This window comes from Scatophagus argus, chromosome 8 (genome assembly GCF_020382885.2).
Source record: "Scatophagus argus isolate fScaArg1 chromosome 8, fScaArg1.pri, whole genome shotgun sequence".
Taxonomy (NCBI): Eukaryota; Metazoa; Chordata; class Actinopteri; family Scatophagidae; genus Scatophagus; species Scatophagus argus.
Genome location: NC_058500.1, coordinates 23156859 through 23174949, shown reverse-complemented (window position 1 = coordinate 23174949; position 18091 = coordinate 23156859). Strand labels below are relative to the sequence as shown.

Sequence of the window (18091 nt, the reverse complement as noted above, 5' to 3'; positions counted from 1 at the left end):
ATTAAATATCTTGGGGGTTTTTTTAACTGACAAGAAACAACTCAATTTTCCAGGCTGCCAGTTTTATCTGTCAAACATCTTTAAGAGAGGTGGAACTGGGGAGAAAGGAGAAACAAATGTCAGTAAAGCAGTAACACAAAACTGAATACATAGGCTATGTAAAAGGCCTTTGGACGGTTGTGCTATATCCATATATGACCAGTAGGGTGTGCTGAAGTGCCACAACTGAACACAAGTTAAAGACCACACATTCAAACTGGTTTTAACTGAGTTTTATGCGTTCTTTATCGACCCATCCAACCTCTTCAGAAAAGCCATATGATTATGGTGGCGACACTCAAATCAAATTGAAGTATACTGCTTTTTATTCCCATTTCCCCCAAATCCAGCCTCTCATTGACTATGTCTGGAGACTTTGGGAGCTCTGCTAGAATTCCTCTGTAATTTAATGCTGACTGACCCACCTGTGATGGGTAAACAAAGGCTTTATTTCTACAAATAACTGAAATGGTGATGTGGAAGAATCAGTTACAATTTATTTCCTTTAGAATACATTAAAAATGGTGACAGGAGAAATGTGAGAATACATTTGTATACAAAAGAATATCCCTCTTACAAATATCCACTACTTCAGGAGTTGCTTGCATTTTGCATTTCATAATCTGACTCTTATTCCTTTTTTTTTTTTTTTCAAAGTGTGCACCACACTTACCTTTTGATCTAGTTGTGTGCAAACAGTACAGTGTAAGCCAGTAGAATATCACATATAGTTAGGATAGGATACGCAACACAAAAAGCATATTTGTAGATATGAGGAAGCTTGGAGAATTGAAACAAAACATACTTCCTATAACATCATGGCATACATTTTCTATATAAAAGCTGGTATTCAAATAACAGAAGGGTGTTTAATAACAGCCAAACAACTAATAATGGTTGGGTTCAAACGCAGAGGGGGTGGACTGTCTCACCTGCTAAAATTCAGTATCATTTCCACAGTGTTCATTCACTTGAACAACAGACTCATGTCATACTCACATTTCACTTCTGTAACAGGATACTGTTTTCATTCACTGATTATTTCCAGTGGCTTCAAAATTGCAGTGTTTTTTTTTAATTATTATTACTGTTACATTACAGATACTGAACCTCAACACTTCCTGCTAATATTTCAAATTAAAAGCCTACTGGAAACAATAGGCAATTTGTCCCATGAACTTCCAGAGGGCTTTTAAAGTAAGTAAGTTTGCAGAGTGTTGCGTTTCACTGACATAACAGCGATTAAAAAAAAACAGAAACAATGCAGTCACTGAAAATAATCTGTAACCTATAAAAAGTATTTGAGTTAAAAAAGTGGAACTGACAAAACATGACCATTTCAGTATGGAATGCTGTACATGACAACAACAGGTGTTCACATCAATAACATATTAGAACAGGAGCGCATCAGAAAACATGTAGGCTTGTGACTAAAATATGATGACCTATACTAAAACAATTTAACACTCAGGAAATCAGAATTAAAGGCTTTTCTCTAATACAATCTCGTTTAATATAAATGTCCGGTCCTCTCTGTAGCTAAGGAACATTAAGGCCCCGCTACCGATTGAGAACTTACAGCAACTGTCCAGAGGATAATACAGTGTGTTCGACAGTCCACATCAGTTCACTCATACAGTTTTTTGACTGTTGTTTCATTAACAAGCTTGCATAAAACACTTAAATAAGTTGGTCTCATTACCATCATATATCTCTGCTCAAATGCCAATAATCAAACTTTCAACTTTTTAAACGAATCAAAGTTGAATCAAATGCCACAGTTTAATCAAACAAAAACAAGTCAAATGCAAAGTTAGGTTGGTCTGTGTATCCAAAGGAAAATGGAAAGAGAGAAAAACAACAACAACTTACAGAATGATAAGGCTAAACAGAAAAAGAAGCACAGTCACACTGCAAGCCATGGAAGTCTTCCAACAGTTAAGTTAAGCAGGCACACGGCTGTGGCTCTACTGACTTCCTGGACTCTTGTGGAGTGGGTGTCAACCACAAACCATAGGGCTACAGTTAAGGACAGAGGAGACCAAGAGAACTGGAAACTCTTCTCACAGTGCTTACCCTCCCATGCTTTCAAAAGTTTGTTCCCTTCTCTTCACACCCTCTAAATGTGAGGTCTAATGAATCCTCCACACTAGTTTACAGGATTTTTTACTAAAAGCTTAAGGCTATAACTTCAGACTTAAATGTATACACTCCCTTTTTCTTTTGTTTTTGACCTTGCTTTTTCCCCCCCTTTGGCCTGGTTTGACTTTCGTCCCTCATCCCTCTAACACCCCATGTAATTATGCCCACCCTGGTGATAAAGCAGACACAGAGGAGGGATGGTTTTCTTGGCTTGGTTTGTTTCCCCCTCCCACCCAGTCCCTCGTGAGCTGTGCGAGACACTTTAAAGCAGAAGGCAGCCACTCTTTTTGCCTCGTTTCTTGGCCTGTAGCGCCGCCCTGGTGGCCATCTCAAATACCTCCCTCACACCATCCTTTGTCTTGGCTGAGCACTCTAAGTAACCAAAGGCGTTGATCCGGTTAGCCATGTCCCTTGCCTCCTCTGACTTCACTGGTTCCTGTTTGGACAGACAAAAGTCACAGAGGAAAATCAGATCAACTCACAGAAAGCAGGACATCATTTTTAGAAAGCTTTTGTTTTAAAACACTTGCAGCAGTAAACATTACACATTACTCACCCACCGTAACTCAGAGGCAAATATTTTACTTTTTACTCTCCTACGTTTATTTGACAAATTTAGTTACTGGTTACTTTGATGATTTAATATAATAATAAAAAATATGATCAGAAAATAAATTATGATGTGACATTAGGAATTTCATAATTAATGCATCGATAATTATAATTCAGTAACATATATTATTTTGCCATTTCCATTTTACGCAATAGTCATCTAGGACCATATTGGGCTGGGTGATTAATCAAGCTGTAGCCGTATACTCTAGGGTATGATGTCATGGCTATGACATTTTATTTTTTTTCATGTATTTTTAGTAATCAAGCCTCCTTTGGTAGCATTAGCATTAAAATTCTGTGTTTGTGTGTGTGTCTAAATGATGTAAATTATGCAAGGGTCTCACTGACCTGTTTCATCTTAGCTAACTCTCGACGTGTGTGCTCATCATTTCGCAGGTCTTTCTTGTTTCCCACAAGAATAATGGGCACACTGGGACAGAAGTGCTTGACCTCAGGTGTCCACTTCTCTGGAATATTCTCTGCATAGGGCACAAAGTGATCATGCTGATCATGGAACAGATGTACAGAACATTGGTCCAAAAAAGGAAAAAAAAAAACAATCTTACCCAAACTGTCAGGGCTGTCAATGGAGAAACACATGAGGATTACATCTGTGTCTGGATAGGAGAGAGGTCTCAGGCGGTCATAGTCCTCCTGTCCTGCTGTGTCCCAAAGAGCCAGCTCCACCTATAACAAGACAGGACAACAGGCAAGGATGTCACTACACACTGACATGAGAACGTTAGCGTATCCTGATTAGGGGTGGAGCGTAGGAGTAGAATAAGTGTTGCATAACACAATCAGAATATGAATTAGCTGATAAGTAAGTGTGTATCTTGGTCACAATTTTATAATATATACCTCATCATCAGATATATCCTTTAAAGATTATTTTAAACTTACTGGTAACAATATCAGCATAGGCCTTAAAAAAAAAACCATGATCAATCAAAGCTATACCTTGAATGAAGTTCAGAGCCTCACACTACGCACTTCATGCTATGGTTACTATTGTAAATAGAAAAACATGGCCCTTAAACAGCTTACCTGTTTACCATCCACCTCAATATCTGCCACATAATTTTCAAACACTGTGGGCACGTAAACCTCGGGGAACTGATCTTTGCTGAACACTATGAGCAGACAGGTCTTGCCACAGGCTCCATCACCAACTATCACTAGTTTCTTTCTGATTGCAGCCATCTGAAAAGAATAATAACAAAATAAAAACCAGGATAGAAGAACATGGATGTTTACAGGTATGTGCAGGCAGATTTAAATGACACAAATGATGACTTTCTTTGACCAAAGTTAAGATATTTTGTTTCTGAAGAGCCCCAGTGTACAAGCACAATATGGACAGACAGTTTTGTCATGAAAACAGTTAACTATTACTCAATGCAACCCAACAGAGGTGCTGGGTTGCATTCAGTATAAAATATTTTTGCACTGATTTACAATAAATGAAGTATGTTCTAACGCTGATAACTGATTGCTGCTAAAACTTCCTAAAACCTCAAGTACAACTGAAATGTTTCATCACAAGTTTAGAAAAGTTAAGCAACCATTCAGTGTGAACTACAAGTTTCAACTCAACTCTTTGATAGCAGCAGTGTTGCCATTTGCAGTACTCTGTTGGTATCCAGTCCAACTGGTCATTAAGACCAAAAATAGCTCTACACTGAAGGGACAGTTCACTTTAAGGTCAAAAATGCATATTTTTCTCCTCACCTAAAGTGCTGTTCACCCATTTAGACTGTTTTGCTGTGAGTTGCAGAGTTTTAGAGATATTGCTGCAGAAGGGTCTGATTTCTCTTATATCATATATATAATGGAAGTAGTACATAATAAATATATCAAATATACATATGTTATGCATAAAGATTTTAGGATATGATACTGTCCTAATGTCCGGTCCAGGTTCAACATGTTTCCACTATCCAGAAAAGCAGCAATTTTATCCCATTCACTCCCCAGTTCAACACATCTACTTATATTGTATTTCTTAAGTCTAATGTGTACTGTGCTTCAGACAAGTGATCAATATGACCTGTTTGTGAAAGCAATTAACATTCATCCACTTAAAACAACTGAATAACCTAGCATAATTCATGATCTGATATATGTCAACACCTTTCACTCAAAACCAAAGTAATGGAGTGAAAAAAACTGTTTTGAACTGATTTTTCACTATGAACAACGAGCAACCACAAAATACAAATCAACCAACTTCTATGTAGGCCTGAAGGTAAACATGTATTCTGCTTAGTTTAAATTGGTCCCCGCAGTTAGCTCTATGAATAAAACACACATACAATAAATGTAAGCATAGCATGATATTCCTTTGGTCAAAACATATCTAAGTCAACACAGTATCTTGGTTAAAAGCTGCATTGACATTGATTTAATGTTAACATATGTTGATTAAAAAGCGATGACTGAATAACCTGATAAAATTAGGTTATGTTTGACGGCATTTTTAACCCAAAGCAGGTAACTATAATCACAGAATGTATTTCTTAAGCATTTACTAAAACTTCAAAATTGTGCTTATATGAATGCAGAGAGCAAAAATACAGATATATACGGGATAGATTTCCTACTAATTCGCATACAAATGGTATCATATACAGCCGGTCTTTCTAAAACCTATACGAACTACTCACCACTTAAGAGAAATACAACTTCACTTCCTCACTGCCATTTACCTAATGTAAATGGCCACTGCAAACTGTAAACTTAACGTGCGGTGAACTGCTTCCCATTACATATAACTTTCTATCCTAATGTCACCATTATTATACAATGATTTTCTTTTATTTGACCAATGTTTGTAACTGAAACAGAGACGTATCATTTAACTTCTAGCTAGCACCAGTTTCCATTCCATCTAAGGAAGCTAACTATTAGCTGGCTAACTTTGCTTAGTTTTCTGGACGCCTCTTCTCCAACTGAACACATAAAATTTGGATAACGCACTATATTTCTTTATTCTACCAGCTATCCTGACACATAAACCAAGAGACCTATTGAGAAGGTTAACTTCAACGTTATTTAACAGTTTTATTAGACATACTTGCCTTTCTTGAGTTTTCCTGTTGGACCAAAAAGCCCCGCCTCCGGCAGTTCGACGACGATTGCACCCGCCCCCAACACGTACTTTAAACCAATGGGACAAAGCAAAATCCTGACTGACTAGCTACTTAGCCAATCAATGTAATTTATTTATAAAAATATCGTCAAGTTTGTTTTTTTTGTACGCCAGTTAAAGGTGTGAGCAATGTTTTCCCCGGATTAAGCCTCCCAGTGATGTTTTGTGGTCAACTCCTGTTACTTGATATTCAAGACAAGGTTTTCCAAGCTATATTAAATGTTCTTCCCCACATCAACTGGATACCATTTGATTGTTGAAGAATGCACACAGTTAAATTTTAAATCAATGTCACTGAATTTCTTTAAGACATGTGAACTGCCGACATTTAAGATGGTTGCCTATTAGGATTATATAAAGCAGTAATGTTTTCTTTAATCATTTTTTTCTACCAATAAACAGCATATTCTGTAATCACTGTAGTTAGCTGACATGCTGCATTAAGAACATAAAGAAAGAAAGAGTATATATCCAATGATTGTGAATAGATCCGTGTTTTTAAACAGCGTGCCAGCAATTTAGTGTTGCTCTTCCACAAAGTTTGGAGGATTGCAATACACAGTTTTATAGGGAATGGTCAAAATCAAAGCAGAAAATGCTTGTATGCGTTAGGCTTGTAAGAAACTGGATCATACACCTCCCATAATGCAAGCTGAGAAAGCCATCTACCTCCAGACCCAGGTACAGTGACCACGGTATGTGGTACAGTTACTGTATACGTATATGTATAAGGCCCGTCGAATAACTCAAAAGGGAGAGTGCTTGTGTCCTCATTAAAATAGATACTGACCTGAAAGTACAATATCTTTATTCATTAGACTATGTGGAGATTCCTGGAGTCTGGGCCAGTGAGGTTGTCAGGTTTATAATGCCTCACCAAAACCAAAATTTGCCCCCAGTAATTGAGCTACTTTTAATATAGATGCATGCAAGCACCTAGTGACTCACATGTAAATAAGCAGACAGTTGATATAATGCATCTTTGTGATAAATGTTTGACGATATCCCACTGATTTGGGCTCAAGTGAAAATCCTAAATACCTTAGTCACCACTAATTTGAGATTTTGGACATTTGCAAATCATCATTATTTTCAGCTTTCAATGGCTGGTATAATCAAACAATGACAAGATATTGTTTTGCTTTTTTAGAAGTCATACAAATGAAATAGAAAGTAAATGAGTGGGTTGCAGACAGAAATTTTATATGCCGCAAAAACGTCTGTAATCTAAACCGATTAACTGATAGAGGTTTTACGTGGATGCACAGACTGAGAGGAAATTGCCTGGGAAGATCACTTCAGGGCAAAAAATGCCATCATACAGAGCATAATTTAACTTCCCCTTTGCAGTATTGCATTTGTTCAATTTACTTCCTCTCAAAACACATTTCTCAATGCAAGTGGTGTAGCTTTAAGGAACGAAATATCGATGGGTTTGTCCAATACTTTGGTCCAGACTAATATGTTGTTCAACATTATAACCTGGGGTGGAATATAACAAAGTATATTTACTCAAAGTATATTTACTCAAGGACTGATCCTAAACATAACATAGTGCATACATAGTTCTCACAGGACACATTTACACATGATGATGCTATAGAATATGATGCATTCCTGTAGGTTAAACTATGTAACAGTACATAATTGGCTGTGAAGCTGACAGCGATGCAGGTGGATGCCCCACTGGTGTCCTGGACTGCAGACTATCTGACTGGCAGACTGCAGTATGTACACCTAAAGTGCTGCATGTCAGACAGAGTGATCAGCAACACTGGGGTTCCACAGGGGACTGTCCTCTCTCCCTTCCTCTTCACGGTCTACACCACAGACTGTAGGCACTGCAGTTGTTGGGTATATTACTGGGGGGTGGGGGGAGAGAGTACAGGACTGTAGTACTTGTCATGTACTTTGTTACATGGAGCGGGAAAAACCTCCTACAGCTCAACGTGACAAAGACCAAGGAACTGGTGGTGGACCTGAGGAGGACTAAGGCTCCAGTGACCCCTATGAACATCAAAGGGGCCACTGTGGAGGTGGTGGAGGAGTACAAATACCCGGGGGTGTACTTGGACCACAAACTGGACTGGTGCAAGAACGTGGACACCATTTACAGAAAGGGCCAAAGCCGCCTCTACTTTCTGAGGCGGCAGAGGTCCTTCAACATCCGCAGGACGATGCTGAGGATGTTCTATGAGTCGGTGGTGTCCAGTGCCATCACATACACTGTTACACTGTTTGGTACAAATTATATTTCTACATAGCAAATAATTTACTGGTATGTTTAGAGTAATAGAAAACTGACAGACCCAACAGTCATAACATGCATGTTGCTGATTCTGTGTAACTGAATCATTAATTGAAAGGGGCATGTTCAAAATAATAACAGTGTAGAGTTCAATTAGCAAGGTCACTGATTGTGTGAAAAAACAGGTGTCAAACAGGAGGCCCTTATTTAAGGACGAAGGGAGCAAATGTACATACTGGTTATAGTGCATTTCTCTCTGAAAATCTGAGTAAATTGGGTTGTTCCAGACATTGTTCAGAAGAATAGTGTAATTTGATTAAAAAGTTGATTGGAGAGGGGGAAACATATAAAGAAGTGCAGAAAATGATAGGCAGCTCAGCTAAAATGATCTCAAATGCTTTAAAAGGGCAACCAAAACCAGAAAGGCGAAAAGACTCAGTCAATGATCAGCTCCAGGGAGATCAAAGAAGGTCTAAAGTTACCTGTGAGTACTGCAACAATAAAAAGACGCCTGTGTGAAGCCAAGCTATCAGCAAGATGACCCTGCAGAGTCCTATTGTTGCAAAAACAATTCAAGCCGCAGTACACTGTGAAGACAGTGAAGGATGGTGGCGGAAGCATCATGATACGGGGATGTTTCTCATACTATGGTGTCAGGCCTATTTATTGCATATCAGGGATCATGGATCAGTTTGAATGCATCAAAATACTTGAAGAGGTCATGTTGCCTTATGCTGAAGAGAAAATGCCCTTGAAATGGGTGATTCAACAGGACCACGAACCCCAAACACACCAGTAAGCGAGCAGCATCTTGGTTCCAGACCAACAAGATTAATTTCATGGAGTTAATCAGTTCCCAGACCTTAATCCAATAGAAAACTGCAGAGGAATTGTGTAAACGTTTGAGTTTGTAAAGAAAAATGCAGACACTGCTAGTTTTTGAACAACCTAATACTTCTTTTTCTTCACTTTCTGTAAAGTAATAACAAATTTGATCAATTTTTCTTCATGTTTTGATTTTTGAATGTGCAGTGTTCCCAATGCATTTGTGTGTATGGAAATAAAATTTTTTACAAGCATTTTGAGCTTTACTCATTTTTTTATACACACTGCTATTATTTTGAACACAACTGTATATTTTAAACTAAACTTACTCGTTGCCAGTCAAACAAAACTAGCAGTCTTCTTCACGTACTCTACCGTCCTTTTTAAGCATGTACTGCAGTTTACTGCCTCATACATTTTCTATGTGTGTATTCGCGCTCGGTCAAATACCTTTTTTTTGTTTTTGTTTTTCTTTAGTCATCCAGGCGCACATTCTTCTTTTAACCCCATCTTGGCAATCCTCGCGACACTTCCACATTCTTTTATATTGATCACGTGGTCAAGTCAAAGGAAGTTGACTTGCATGAGCCAATAATCGGCGGGCTGATGTACATGACGTTAGCCATTGGCTGGTTCAAAAGGTAGGCATTAAACAATTTGAGCGCTAACGGACTACATTTTCATCTGTGTCGCTCTGTGAAAACACGGCTTCGGTAAGCTTTTCAACAAAACGTTGGTATTTAGTAGGGCTGCTAACTTAACAGCGAAGCTTTAACAAATATGACTGTAGCAATATTCAATACGTGTTAATTAGATTTAGCTGACAGTTTGATTCACGTAATGCAACTTAACGTATGCTTATGAAGACAACGTTAACGCTAACTAGCCTCTTGTTTCCTCTTGCTAACGTTACTCGAACATAGAAAGAAAACAAACGCGATTCAGTACTTTAACGTTACACCAATACAGCAAATTATCTTCTTGTCGGTAAAAATATGAATTTTTCCGGTTGGGACTAGTTTATTACTAAGTTAACTTAATTAAGCTACTAGCAGTTGATCAGTCAGCTATGTACATCAAGAGCGCTTTTTCGTTTAAGATTTGTCATGGTTATTGACATTTTCTCCCCAGTGTTGAGGCGAGTTGTCGAACAACACAGTTTGAGATAATGGCCGAAAGCGACTCCGGTGATACATCTGATCGCTACGAGTTTGATGCCCCATCCCAAGTAATTGATCTAAAAGAACTGGAGAATGCCGAAACCGACGATAAGTGGTTTGGTAAGTATGCTTTAGTATGTTGAGGTGCCTGGTAGTTAGCTAACCTTGTATCGTTGAGACTACCGTAAATACTCGATAATTCTGTTTTTGACTCTTGCATCGTCTGGAAATTGAACACATTGTTACGTTGTTTTCAGCCATGTGTGCCTTGTTTCTTCGCTGCCTGCTTATGCAGTCAGCGGTGCTTCTCAGTCATGTCCGGGGTAACCAGAAAATACCCAGAAATGTCGGGTTTTGTTGCGACTGTGCCAACACTATACCACATACTACTTGATCTAAGCTGATTTACAGTGCTGCCATCTCTGATACGTGTTTTTGTCTAGCCCCATACATTATTTTTAAAGCAGTGTGGGTGTGTTTGGAAAGAAAAAAAATCTGTTAACATCCAGGAAGAGAGTGAGGGGCAGTGCAGCCCACAATCCCTATTCCTCCTCCAGCTGTTTCCCTGAAATGTAAATGTGTAAATCGGCATTGTCCAGTGTTCGCCTGTCAGATGTTACTAGCTACAAATGAATTTATCCTTAATTATTAGATTTCATAGTATGAACATGGTATGAAGTCAGTCATTTAAAAGTCCAGTGTGTAGAATGTATGGACAGGAAGGGAATATAACATTGGCTGGAATGGATTCTAATATTTGTACTGTTTTCATTGGTGTAGAGTCATCCAAAACTGAAAATCACAGTTTTTGTTACTTTAGAATAAGTCTTTTTAGGTTTACAGAAGGTGCAGGTCCTTTTCTATGTAAATGGCTACAAGACCTTCTTGATCTTTTGATTATCTCTGACATGCAGAACAACGGGCCATGGGAGCAGATGGTCACCTTAAAACACCTTTGAGATCTGACCGACCCTTTATGAGAGGTGATATGCAGAACCTGCCGAGAGCCATCGTAACCCCGCAAGTCAAGACAGACGTGGACTCTGGTCAGTTGGCTTTGCATTATTACTAGTTACTAAGGTTGCAAATTGAATATTTAGTAAGAGTTTTGAAAGGTTGTGAAAAGAGGCTCAGGCTGTCAGCTTGGATTCACGCCATTGAAATGCTGACCCAAATCACATTGATTATTAAATCAACTCTGTGTCTGAACACCGATCAGCCACAACATTAAAACTACTGGCTAGTGAAGTGTAATTTGGTCTATAAAGTTTAGGTGGGTGGTGTGTGTGTCAAAGAACATCCACATGATTGCCAGAACCCCGCCTTTCCCTGCAGAATATTGCATTGAAAACATATGATTGTTATTCAGTTCCACTGTCAGTGGTTGTAATGTTGTGGCTGATGGATGTAAGTGCCTAAGAGATTTTGTGAAGTCAAGACGCTGGCATTTAGTTTCTCACTTATATCCCAATGAGCTTTACGGTGATAAACCTTTATGTATGCAAAATGGCTATTGAAAGCTGAACACTTATGTGTTCCTAGAATGGTCTGTAGTCTTGTGTAATTCGGTGAACAGGCCTCATGATTTGGTGACCATGAGTCTGTTTGAACTGATCAATATTCCAGGTCCCAGCACATCCACAGCTCCACCTCCAAACATTGTCACATCCTGGGGTGCTGCGTCTCCTGTTCGGACTGGTGCCCGACCAAAGAGGAGGACCACTAATCAACCCCCTGCCCAGCCATGCAGGTCCAGTCCTGTTTCTCACTTCCTTTTTACCCAACCTGTTCAAAGCAGCAATCCTATGCTGCCTTAAGCTGTTGTGCTGGCATTGTATCTACATCAGACTGTTTTGTAAAAATGGTCAGAAAAGCATGTTGAAGTCAATTTAAAAAAAACCAAAAAAAAAAAACGATGAACTAATGAGTGGAGCGTTAGGGAGGGTCTAATAGTAGTACTAAAAGTACTATTGAGTTGGATCGTGATTAAAAATAGGATCAACTCTTTTTGTGAACTGACATTTAACATATATGTTAGTGTATAGTGTATGTATAGTGTAGTGCAATTTTGAGTCGGTTTCAATCTGATTGTAATTTTCTCTTATTGATTTTTATTTGTAGGGTTTCCAAACGTAAAGATCTAACCAGTGTTCCAGCAGCACCACCATCAAAGAAACACAAGAAGTAAGTGTAATGACCGTCCTGTTGTATCCCCCTGGTGATGTTCTTCTGAACTTAAAAACGTACTGACTGCTGCATTGGTCCCATGCTAACACAGACCAACCATGACAAAGTCTGAAATTTTCAACTATACCTGTTTATTGTAGAAGTCCTGTTGCCCGACCAGCCCCCAAACGCAGCAGTGTCCTACGCAGGACTGGGCAGCTGAATTCCAGGACTGCACCCAACACCCAGGCAGCAGCTTCCACTACTGCAAACACAGAGTGAGTCTACAATTACCATTTAAAATGGTTGTTTATGTTTTTTTTTTTTGTTTGTTTGGTTTTTTTTGCCCCCCAGCATCACGCTGCTGGAATTTAACATTTTTTATGATGTTCCCAAACAGGCCAAGTACCTCTGAAGAACAGGAGCTGGAGCGCATCAGAAACCTCCAGAAGGAAGTAGCCCTGCATCGCAAGAAGAACGAGGCCAGCTACAAAGCTGCTCTGGCTGGCAGTGAGTAGATATGACTGACTTCATGTGTAGCTGCATCAGGCTGACTTTGCGATTTTAAGGGTCTTGGTTACTGTTATTTCAGATCCACCACCAAAGAAGATGGCCCTGTCAGCAACTGTGCCCAAAGAGTTCCACTTCAGCACAACCACCCGCGCTAAGGCGGCCAGTTCATCCAACACAACCCACAAGGACGTGGACTTCATCACTCAGCTCCGCAAACCCTCCTCACCAGTGAGTACTTCATGTGTGGCATCACTGTCAAGTTGTATTTCAGCCTGATGGGCAGAAGTGTTGACCCCATGGCCATAACAATTCATCAAGATCATGCTTAAAAATGTGGGTGGATCCTGTGTGTACGCAACAGGAAGCTGGAATCGCCAAAGCACTGCTATAACTCCCGCACATGAAACTTGAATTGAACTTTTGTGTCTCTTTTTTTTTTTTTTTTTTTCAGGCAAAGGCTGTGAAAGGTGCAACAGTGCCCAAACCCTTCAACCTGTCGATAGGCAGCAAGAGAAATATGGAGGCGCCCCCTGCCTACGTGCCCATGGCTCAGCAGATAGTGCAGTTTCAGAAACGAACCCCTGAGCGCTACCATCTTCGCAGTCGTAAGAGTCAAGAGAGAGGTGCGTATGTCCGTTTCCAACGTTGAGTTAAATAACTGCAATGTTTTTTAAGTGTGTAATTGAATCTCATGGGTTGTAACTGTTTACCAGGGCCATCCCCGGTGAAGGGTGACCACCTGAAGCTCACCCAGCCTCACACCCCACACCTGATGACCCTGCAGAGGAGCCGGCCACCCACTGTTAAGAGCAGTGCTGACATGGAGGCTGAAGAGGTGGACAAACTTCAAAAGTAAGAACTGTCACCAGCTTCTTGAAACTTTTTTTTTTTTTACAGTGTCAGTCCAGCCCACTATCTGCTCCTATAACAGCCAAACGTGCATAGTTGTGAAACTCACAACACACACCCCTGCAAATGTGACTGTCTGTAAAGGCATACGCATCATCCTTATTTATCCTTTTTTTTTTTTTTTTTTTTTTTTTTAAACCCCCATTTTCTTTTCTTTTTCTTATAAATGCCTCTGTGCTGCTGATGCCATGGCTGGAGTCTGTCTGTCCCTCTGTCCCAGTCCATTTCTGGTAATGCCTGTTGACAGGGCAAGCCAGCAACAAGAATTTCATTACATCTGACAAAAATGTCCACTTGGATCAAGTATGAACCGTTTAAAGTTTGGTTGTCCAAAAGGTCACATTTTTAGCCATAACTAAAGAGTTCTAGGCTACTAAGGTCATCTTCACAATGATCATGTTTCCTGTGCATCATTCAACAGCATAAATCATTTACAGAAGGGCAGATTGTGACCATATTTCACATTCGGTCAGATACTGAATTGGTGACGCTGATCTTGTGTTTCCACCTTGAAACTGTGCTGGTTGTATAGATCCTTTGTGCTGCTGGGTTGAACATGTGTGTTAAGTATCCATGTCTTTAGAAACACAGAGCAGTACTGAAGTTCACAGTAAATACATGTACTGAAGTACTTCAGCTGAGTGCAGATACAGTTGTGGAGGACAAGTCCTATTCAGTTTGGTGTTTCAGACACTTTACATCAGTGTACTGTTGACCAAGTGCTGAAGTAGGACATGAAGACAACTATTGATGATGATGATGATGATGATGAACAAACATTTGATGAATACTTATTCGTTGAACCTTTGTCACTATTTTCATAAGATTTCCCATCACTCAAGATACTAAAATGACTAATAACTGACTTGACATAAACAGGTCGGTCAGTGGTTATGTATTCCTGCCAGGAAACCAATCTATAATGTCTTCCAAATATTGTAATTTCAAAGAGCTTTAGCTAATGTGGGGTTGTTGTTGTTTTTTGTTTTGATTTTTTTAAATCACAGGTTTAAATTCAAGGCCCTGGAGCTGAACAGGAAAATATTAGAGAGTGCAGAAGGCCTGAAGAAGCCTGCACCAAAGGAACCTACCGTACCTGAAGGCTTTGAGCTGCAGATTGAAAAAAGACTCCAGCAGAGAACGACCACCAAGCTTCAGGAAGGCGAAGAGAAGCTGCACACCTTTAAATCCCAGCCTCTACCCAAAAAGATCCTGGAGGGGGTAGTGGTGAGTTTAAATCCTGCTGCCAGCAGCTCAGTGTCTAATACAAGGTTTACATGAAAACTGGTTTGGGTGCAGTGCAAAGCTTTAAAGGTATTTCAGTATGAATGTAGTAAAATTGACTTCCCTGTGTGTACAGGGATTACCAGAGAAGAAGGTTCTTGCCCCAACTGTACCAGAGTCTCCAGCCTTTGCTCTCAAGAAGAGGATTCATCGGGAACCCAGGGTTGAGGAGGCAAGGACACTTTTGGTTGTCTTGAATTCAAAGCTGCTCTTCTTTTATTTATTTATTCTATTTATTTCTTCACTAACCTAACTTGTTTTGTTTTTTGTGGTCAGGTAAAACAGCCCTCACCAATCAAAGCCCCCCCAGTGCCCCACTTTGGCCTCCCTTTCCAGCCTCGGTTACCAGAGCACCACCATGTGGAAGTCTGCCCTTTCTCCTTTGAGCAGAGGGAACAAGAGAGGAGGGCACTGAAGGAGAAGAGGCTGGAGGAGAAGCGAAATGAAGAGGCGAGCCACACTTCCACAACGTGTGCCTTTTAGATGTCCAGAATGAAGGCGGCTGTTAACGCATCTTGTGTTTCCTTTGCACTTTCCAGGTACCACAGTTCAAGGCCCAGCCGCTGCCAGACTTTAACACTGTGGCCCTCCCAGAGAAGAAGAAGCTGGAGCCCACAAAGCCCGAGCCCTTTAAACTGCTCATCGACGAACGGGGAGCTTTGAGGAGCAGTCGCTGGGAACAGATGGTGCGACAGGATTTGTCACTGAACACCCAAGAGTAACTGCTTTTTGTTGTTGTTTGTTTGCCCCCTCCCAGTGCTTTGGAATTAAAACGAGCCCTCTGTGCCTTTTTCTTTTCTTTTCTTTTTTTTAAAATAGGTGAAAGAAGAGCAGAAACATCAGGAGGAAGCAGCAATATTCAAAGCCAGACCCAACACAGTCACTCATAAAGAGCCTTTCCAGCCCAGAAAGGAGAGCCGGACTGCAGTGGGTAAGACTACCACAAACGGCCGACCCTAAACGATTTCCATTGTTTTGTTTTTTCTTATTGACATCAGCATTCTGCCAACATCTTTATAGTGTAGTTTGGTACACACACACACACACACACACACACACAGAGAGAGTAATGCACTCCTGCCATTTGTTTCCATTTAAACAAATAGATTCTGATAATCGTGCACTACCACCTGTTGGGTCTGCACATGGAATTTGTTAGATTTATGTGGACTAACACCAGGCTCTTTAAAATTGCCTTTGTGCCCCAAGAGTTTCCTTCCTCATCTCCAAGTATTACAAATTAAACAATTATATTGGTGGCATTTAAATTTATTGCAGAGGTATCATTTACTGTTAGAAATGAGATGAAATAACAGACACCTGTGATGGTCTAAGATCATGTCAGTCACGCTGTACTCTCATGCTGACCAGTAGATCGTATTCTCAGCGTTGTTGTGATATGAACATGGGGGGGCGGGCATCAGAAAAGACTGCATACGTCATTTCAATTTACATGATCCATGCATTTACACTCGACATGTAAACATTTCGCCTGTCAGATGTAGCCCTGCCTGCACGGGCCATGCATTCACACCATTTAGCCAATCGGCCATCAGCTACCCTCAGGTTAATTTGTGTCAGTTTGGTGGCAACCACAAGGCCAGCTGAGGAGAGAAGAGCCGATACGGACAAGAAATTTATTTATCACATCGTCATTCCAGCATTCACTGGTATTCCTAATAATATGCAGGCCTACTCATTTAGTATATTAATGTTCTCACTCAATGGAAACCAATGGAATCATCGTGACGATTGTATTCAACAAGATTCTGTTCTGAGTTTTTCTATTTGTGAGCTGTTTTGACTGATGTGTAATAGTTCGATACAGTAAAAATATTTTGTGTAACTGATTGCTGCCATTTTCTAATATAGCAACATGATGAAATGCAAGTGTGGAGTATGAAAATCTCTTGAAGATTGCTGTCAGCTTTCTGCTGATGCATTCTTCATTGTCGTAACTCACTCTGTTCATGTTGCTTTCACTACTATCTTCCACGGCACTCTTCAGAAAACATTCATTCGTCCACAGTTCCAGATGCCTTTGAGCTGTCGACGGAGCGGCGGGCACGGGAGCGGCAGGAGTATGAGCGGCTGGCCAGTGAGAAGGAGGCTCTCAGGTCGCTGATGGAGGAGGAGCAGAGACGAGAGGAGGAGCAGCGAGAGAGAGAGGAGGTTGCCAGGATGCGCCAAGAACAGGTGATGGCAAAACACTCGATTTGGAAAAGAAACTGATGTGCCTTCCTGAGTGAGAACACTCCCGCTGATGTGGCGGCCATTATCTCGCTTTAGTACAATATTATAGCCTGGTTCTGATCTTATTCTCTCAGATCGACTTGACAACTTTGTGACCAAAAGTAGCGTTGTGATATTTACCTGGCTGCTGTAGGCTTAATTAGCCTTGTGTGAGCTCCTTTTGCGATGGCTTATGCATAAGTGACGTTTAACTTGTATGGAAAAGTGACAGGTTCTCCTTACCCCTCTGCAGGTTCACAAGGCTCAGCCCATCAGACACTACAAACCCGTAGCGCTGAAGAAGAGCGAAGTTCCTCTCACCGTCCCTCAGTCACCAAACTTCTCTGACCGCTTCCGCTTGTAATCAGCTTGCTCCTGTCCGTTCTTCAGTAGTTAATCACGCTCACGATTTCTACAGATGTTTTTGTGTCTTACTGGGGGAAGCCTCTGAATTTTGCATCTCGTTCAGTTTGTGAGTCAGGATACTGGCTGTAAGTTGTAAATTAGAGGTGCATTTGAAAGGACTGAAAGTTCTGTGTTGAGGTTTAGATTTTAACCATTTATTCCTTTGTCTATTATTTGTCTTACTATTCTTGTGTATTGACTCTTTGTTCAAATAAAAACTGTCAAATATCAACAGTGATTATGATGGGCACTGTTGTTTTTAAATTGTATGTGTTGTATTCAGGGTCATCGGGGTCACACTGCATTTTGTCCTGGGTGCCTTTGTAAGTGAATTTAGTTTAATTTAATCATGTTAATTAAAACTTTGGGGGCCTAAGGGCAGGTCTAACTATATTCCCAGAA

The 18091-nt window shown here is 40.3% G+C and overlaps 2 protein-coding genes across 5 annotated transcripts; one reads left to right on the top strand and one right to left on the bottom strand.

Annotated features, from left to right (window-relative positions):
- Nucleotides 1-514: 514 nt before the first annotated feature.
- On the bottom strand, nt 515-6025 carry rhoaa (ras homolog gene family, member Aa). 2 transcript variants are annotated; one of them, XM_046398087.1, is made up of 5 exons: nt 5877-6025; nt 3844-3999; nt 3363-3483; nt 3145-3275; nt 515-2617 (listed from the first exon to the last, which is right to left on the bottom strand). In XM_046398087.1, the coding sequence occupies exons 2-5, from the start codon at nt 3997-3999 to the stop codon at nt 2444-2446; spliced, it is 582 nt and encodes a 193-aa protein (XP_046254043.1). In that variant the 5' UTR covers nt 5877-6025; the 3' UTR covers nt 515-2443. The 2 variants fall into 2 exon arrangements, with proteins under 2 accessions (XP_046254043.1, XP_046254044.1); XM_046398088.1 differs by lacking the exon at nt 5877-6025 and adding an exon at nt 5463-5826.
- Nucleotides 6026-9591: 3566 nt separating this feature from the next.
- Nucleotides 9592-17927, top strand: tpx2 (TPX2 microtubule nucleation factor). 3 transcript variants are annotated; one of them, XM_046397970.1, is made up of 17 exons: nt 9592-9733; nt 10152-10300; nt 11095-11226; nt 11807-11930; nt 12302-12361; nt 12508-12624; nt 12747-12856; nt 12939-13087; nt 13311-13482; nt 13573-13711; nt 14776-14995; nt 15129-15224; nt 15329-15502; nt 15592-15738; nt 15872-15983; nt 17061-17248; nt 17538-17927. In XM_046397970.1, the coding sequence occupies exons 2-17, from the start codon at nt 10189-10191 to the stop codon at nt 17646-17648; spliced, it is 2163 nt and encodes a 720-aa protein (XP_046253926.1). In that variant the 5' UTR covers nt 9592-9733; nt 10152-10188; the 3' UTR covers nt 17649-17927. The 3 variants fall into 3 exon arrangements, with proteins under 3 accessions (XP_046253926.1, XP_046253927.1, XP_046253924.1); XM_046397971.1 differs by having other exon boundaries at nt 12302-12364; nt 17082-17248; XM_046397968.1 differs by having other exon boundaries at nt 12302-12364.
- Nucleotides 17928-18091: the final 164 nt, after the last annotated feature.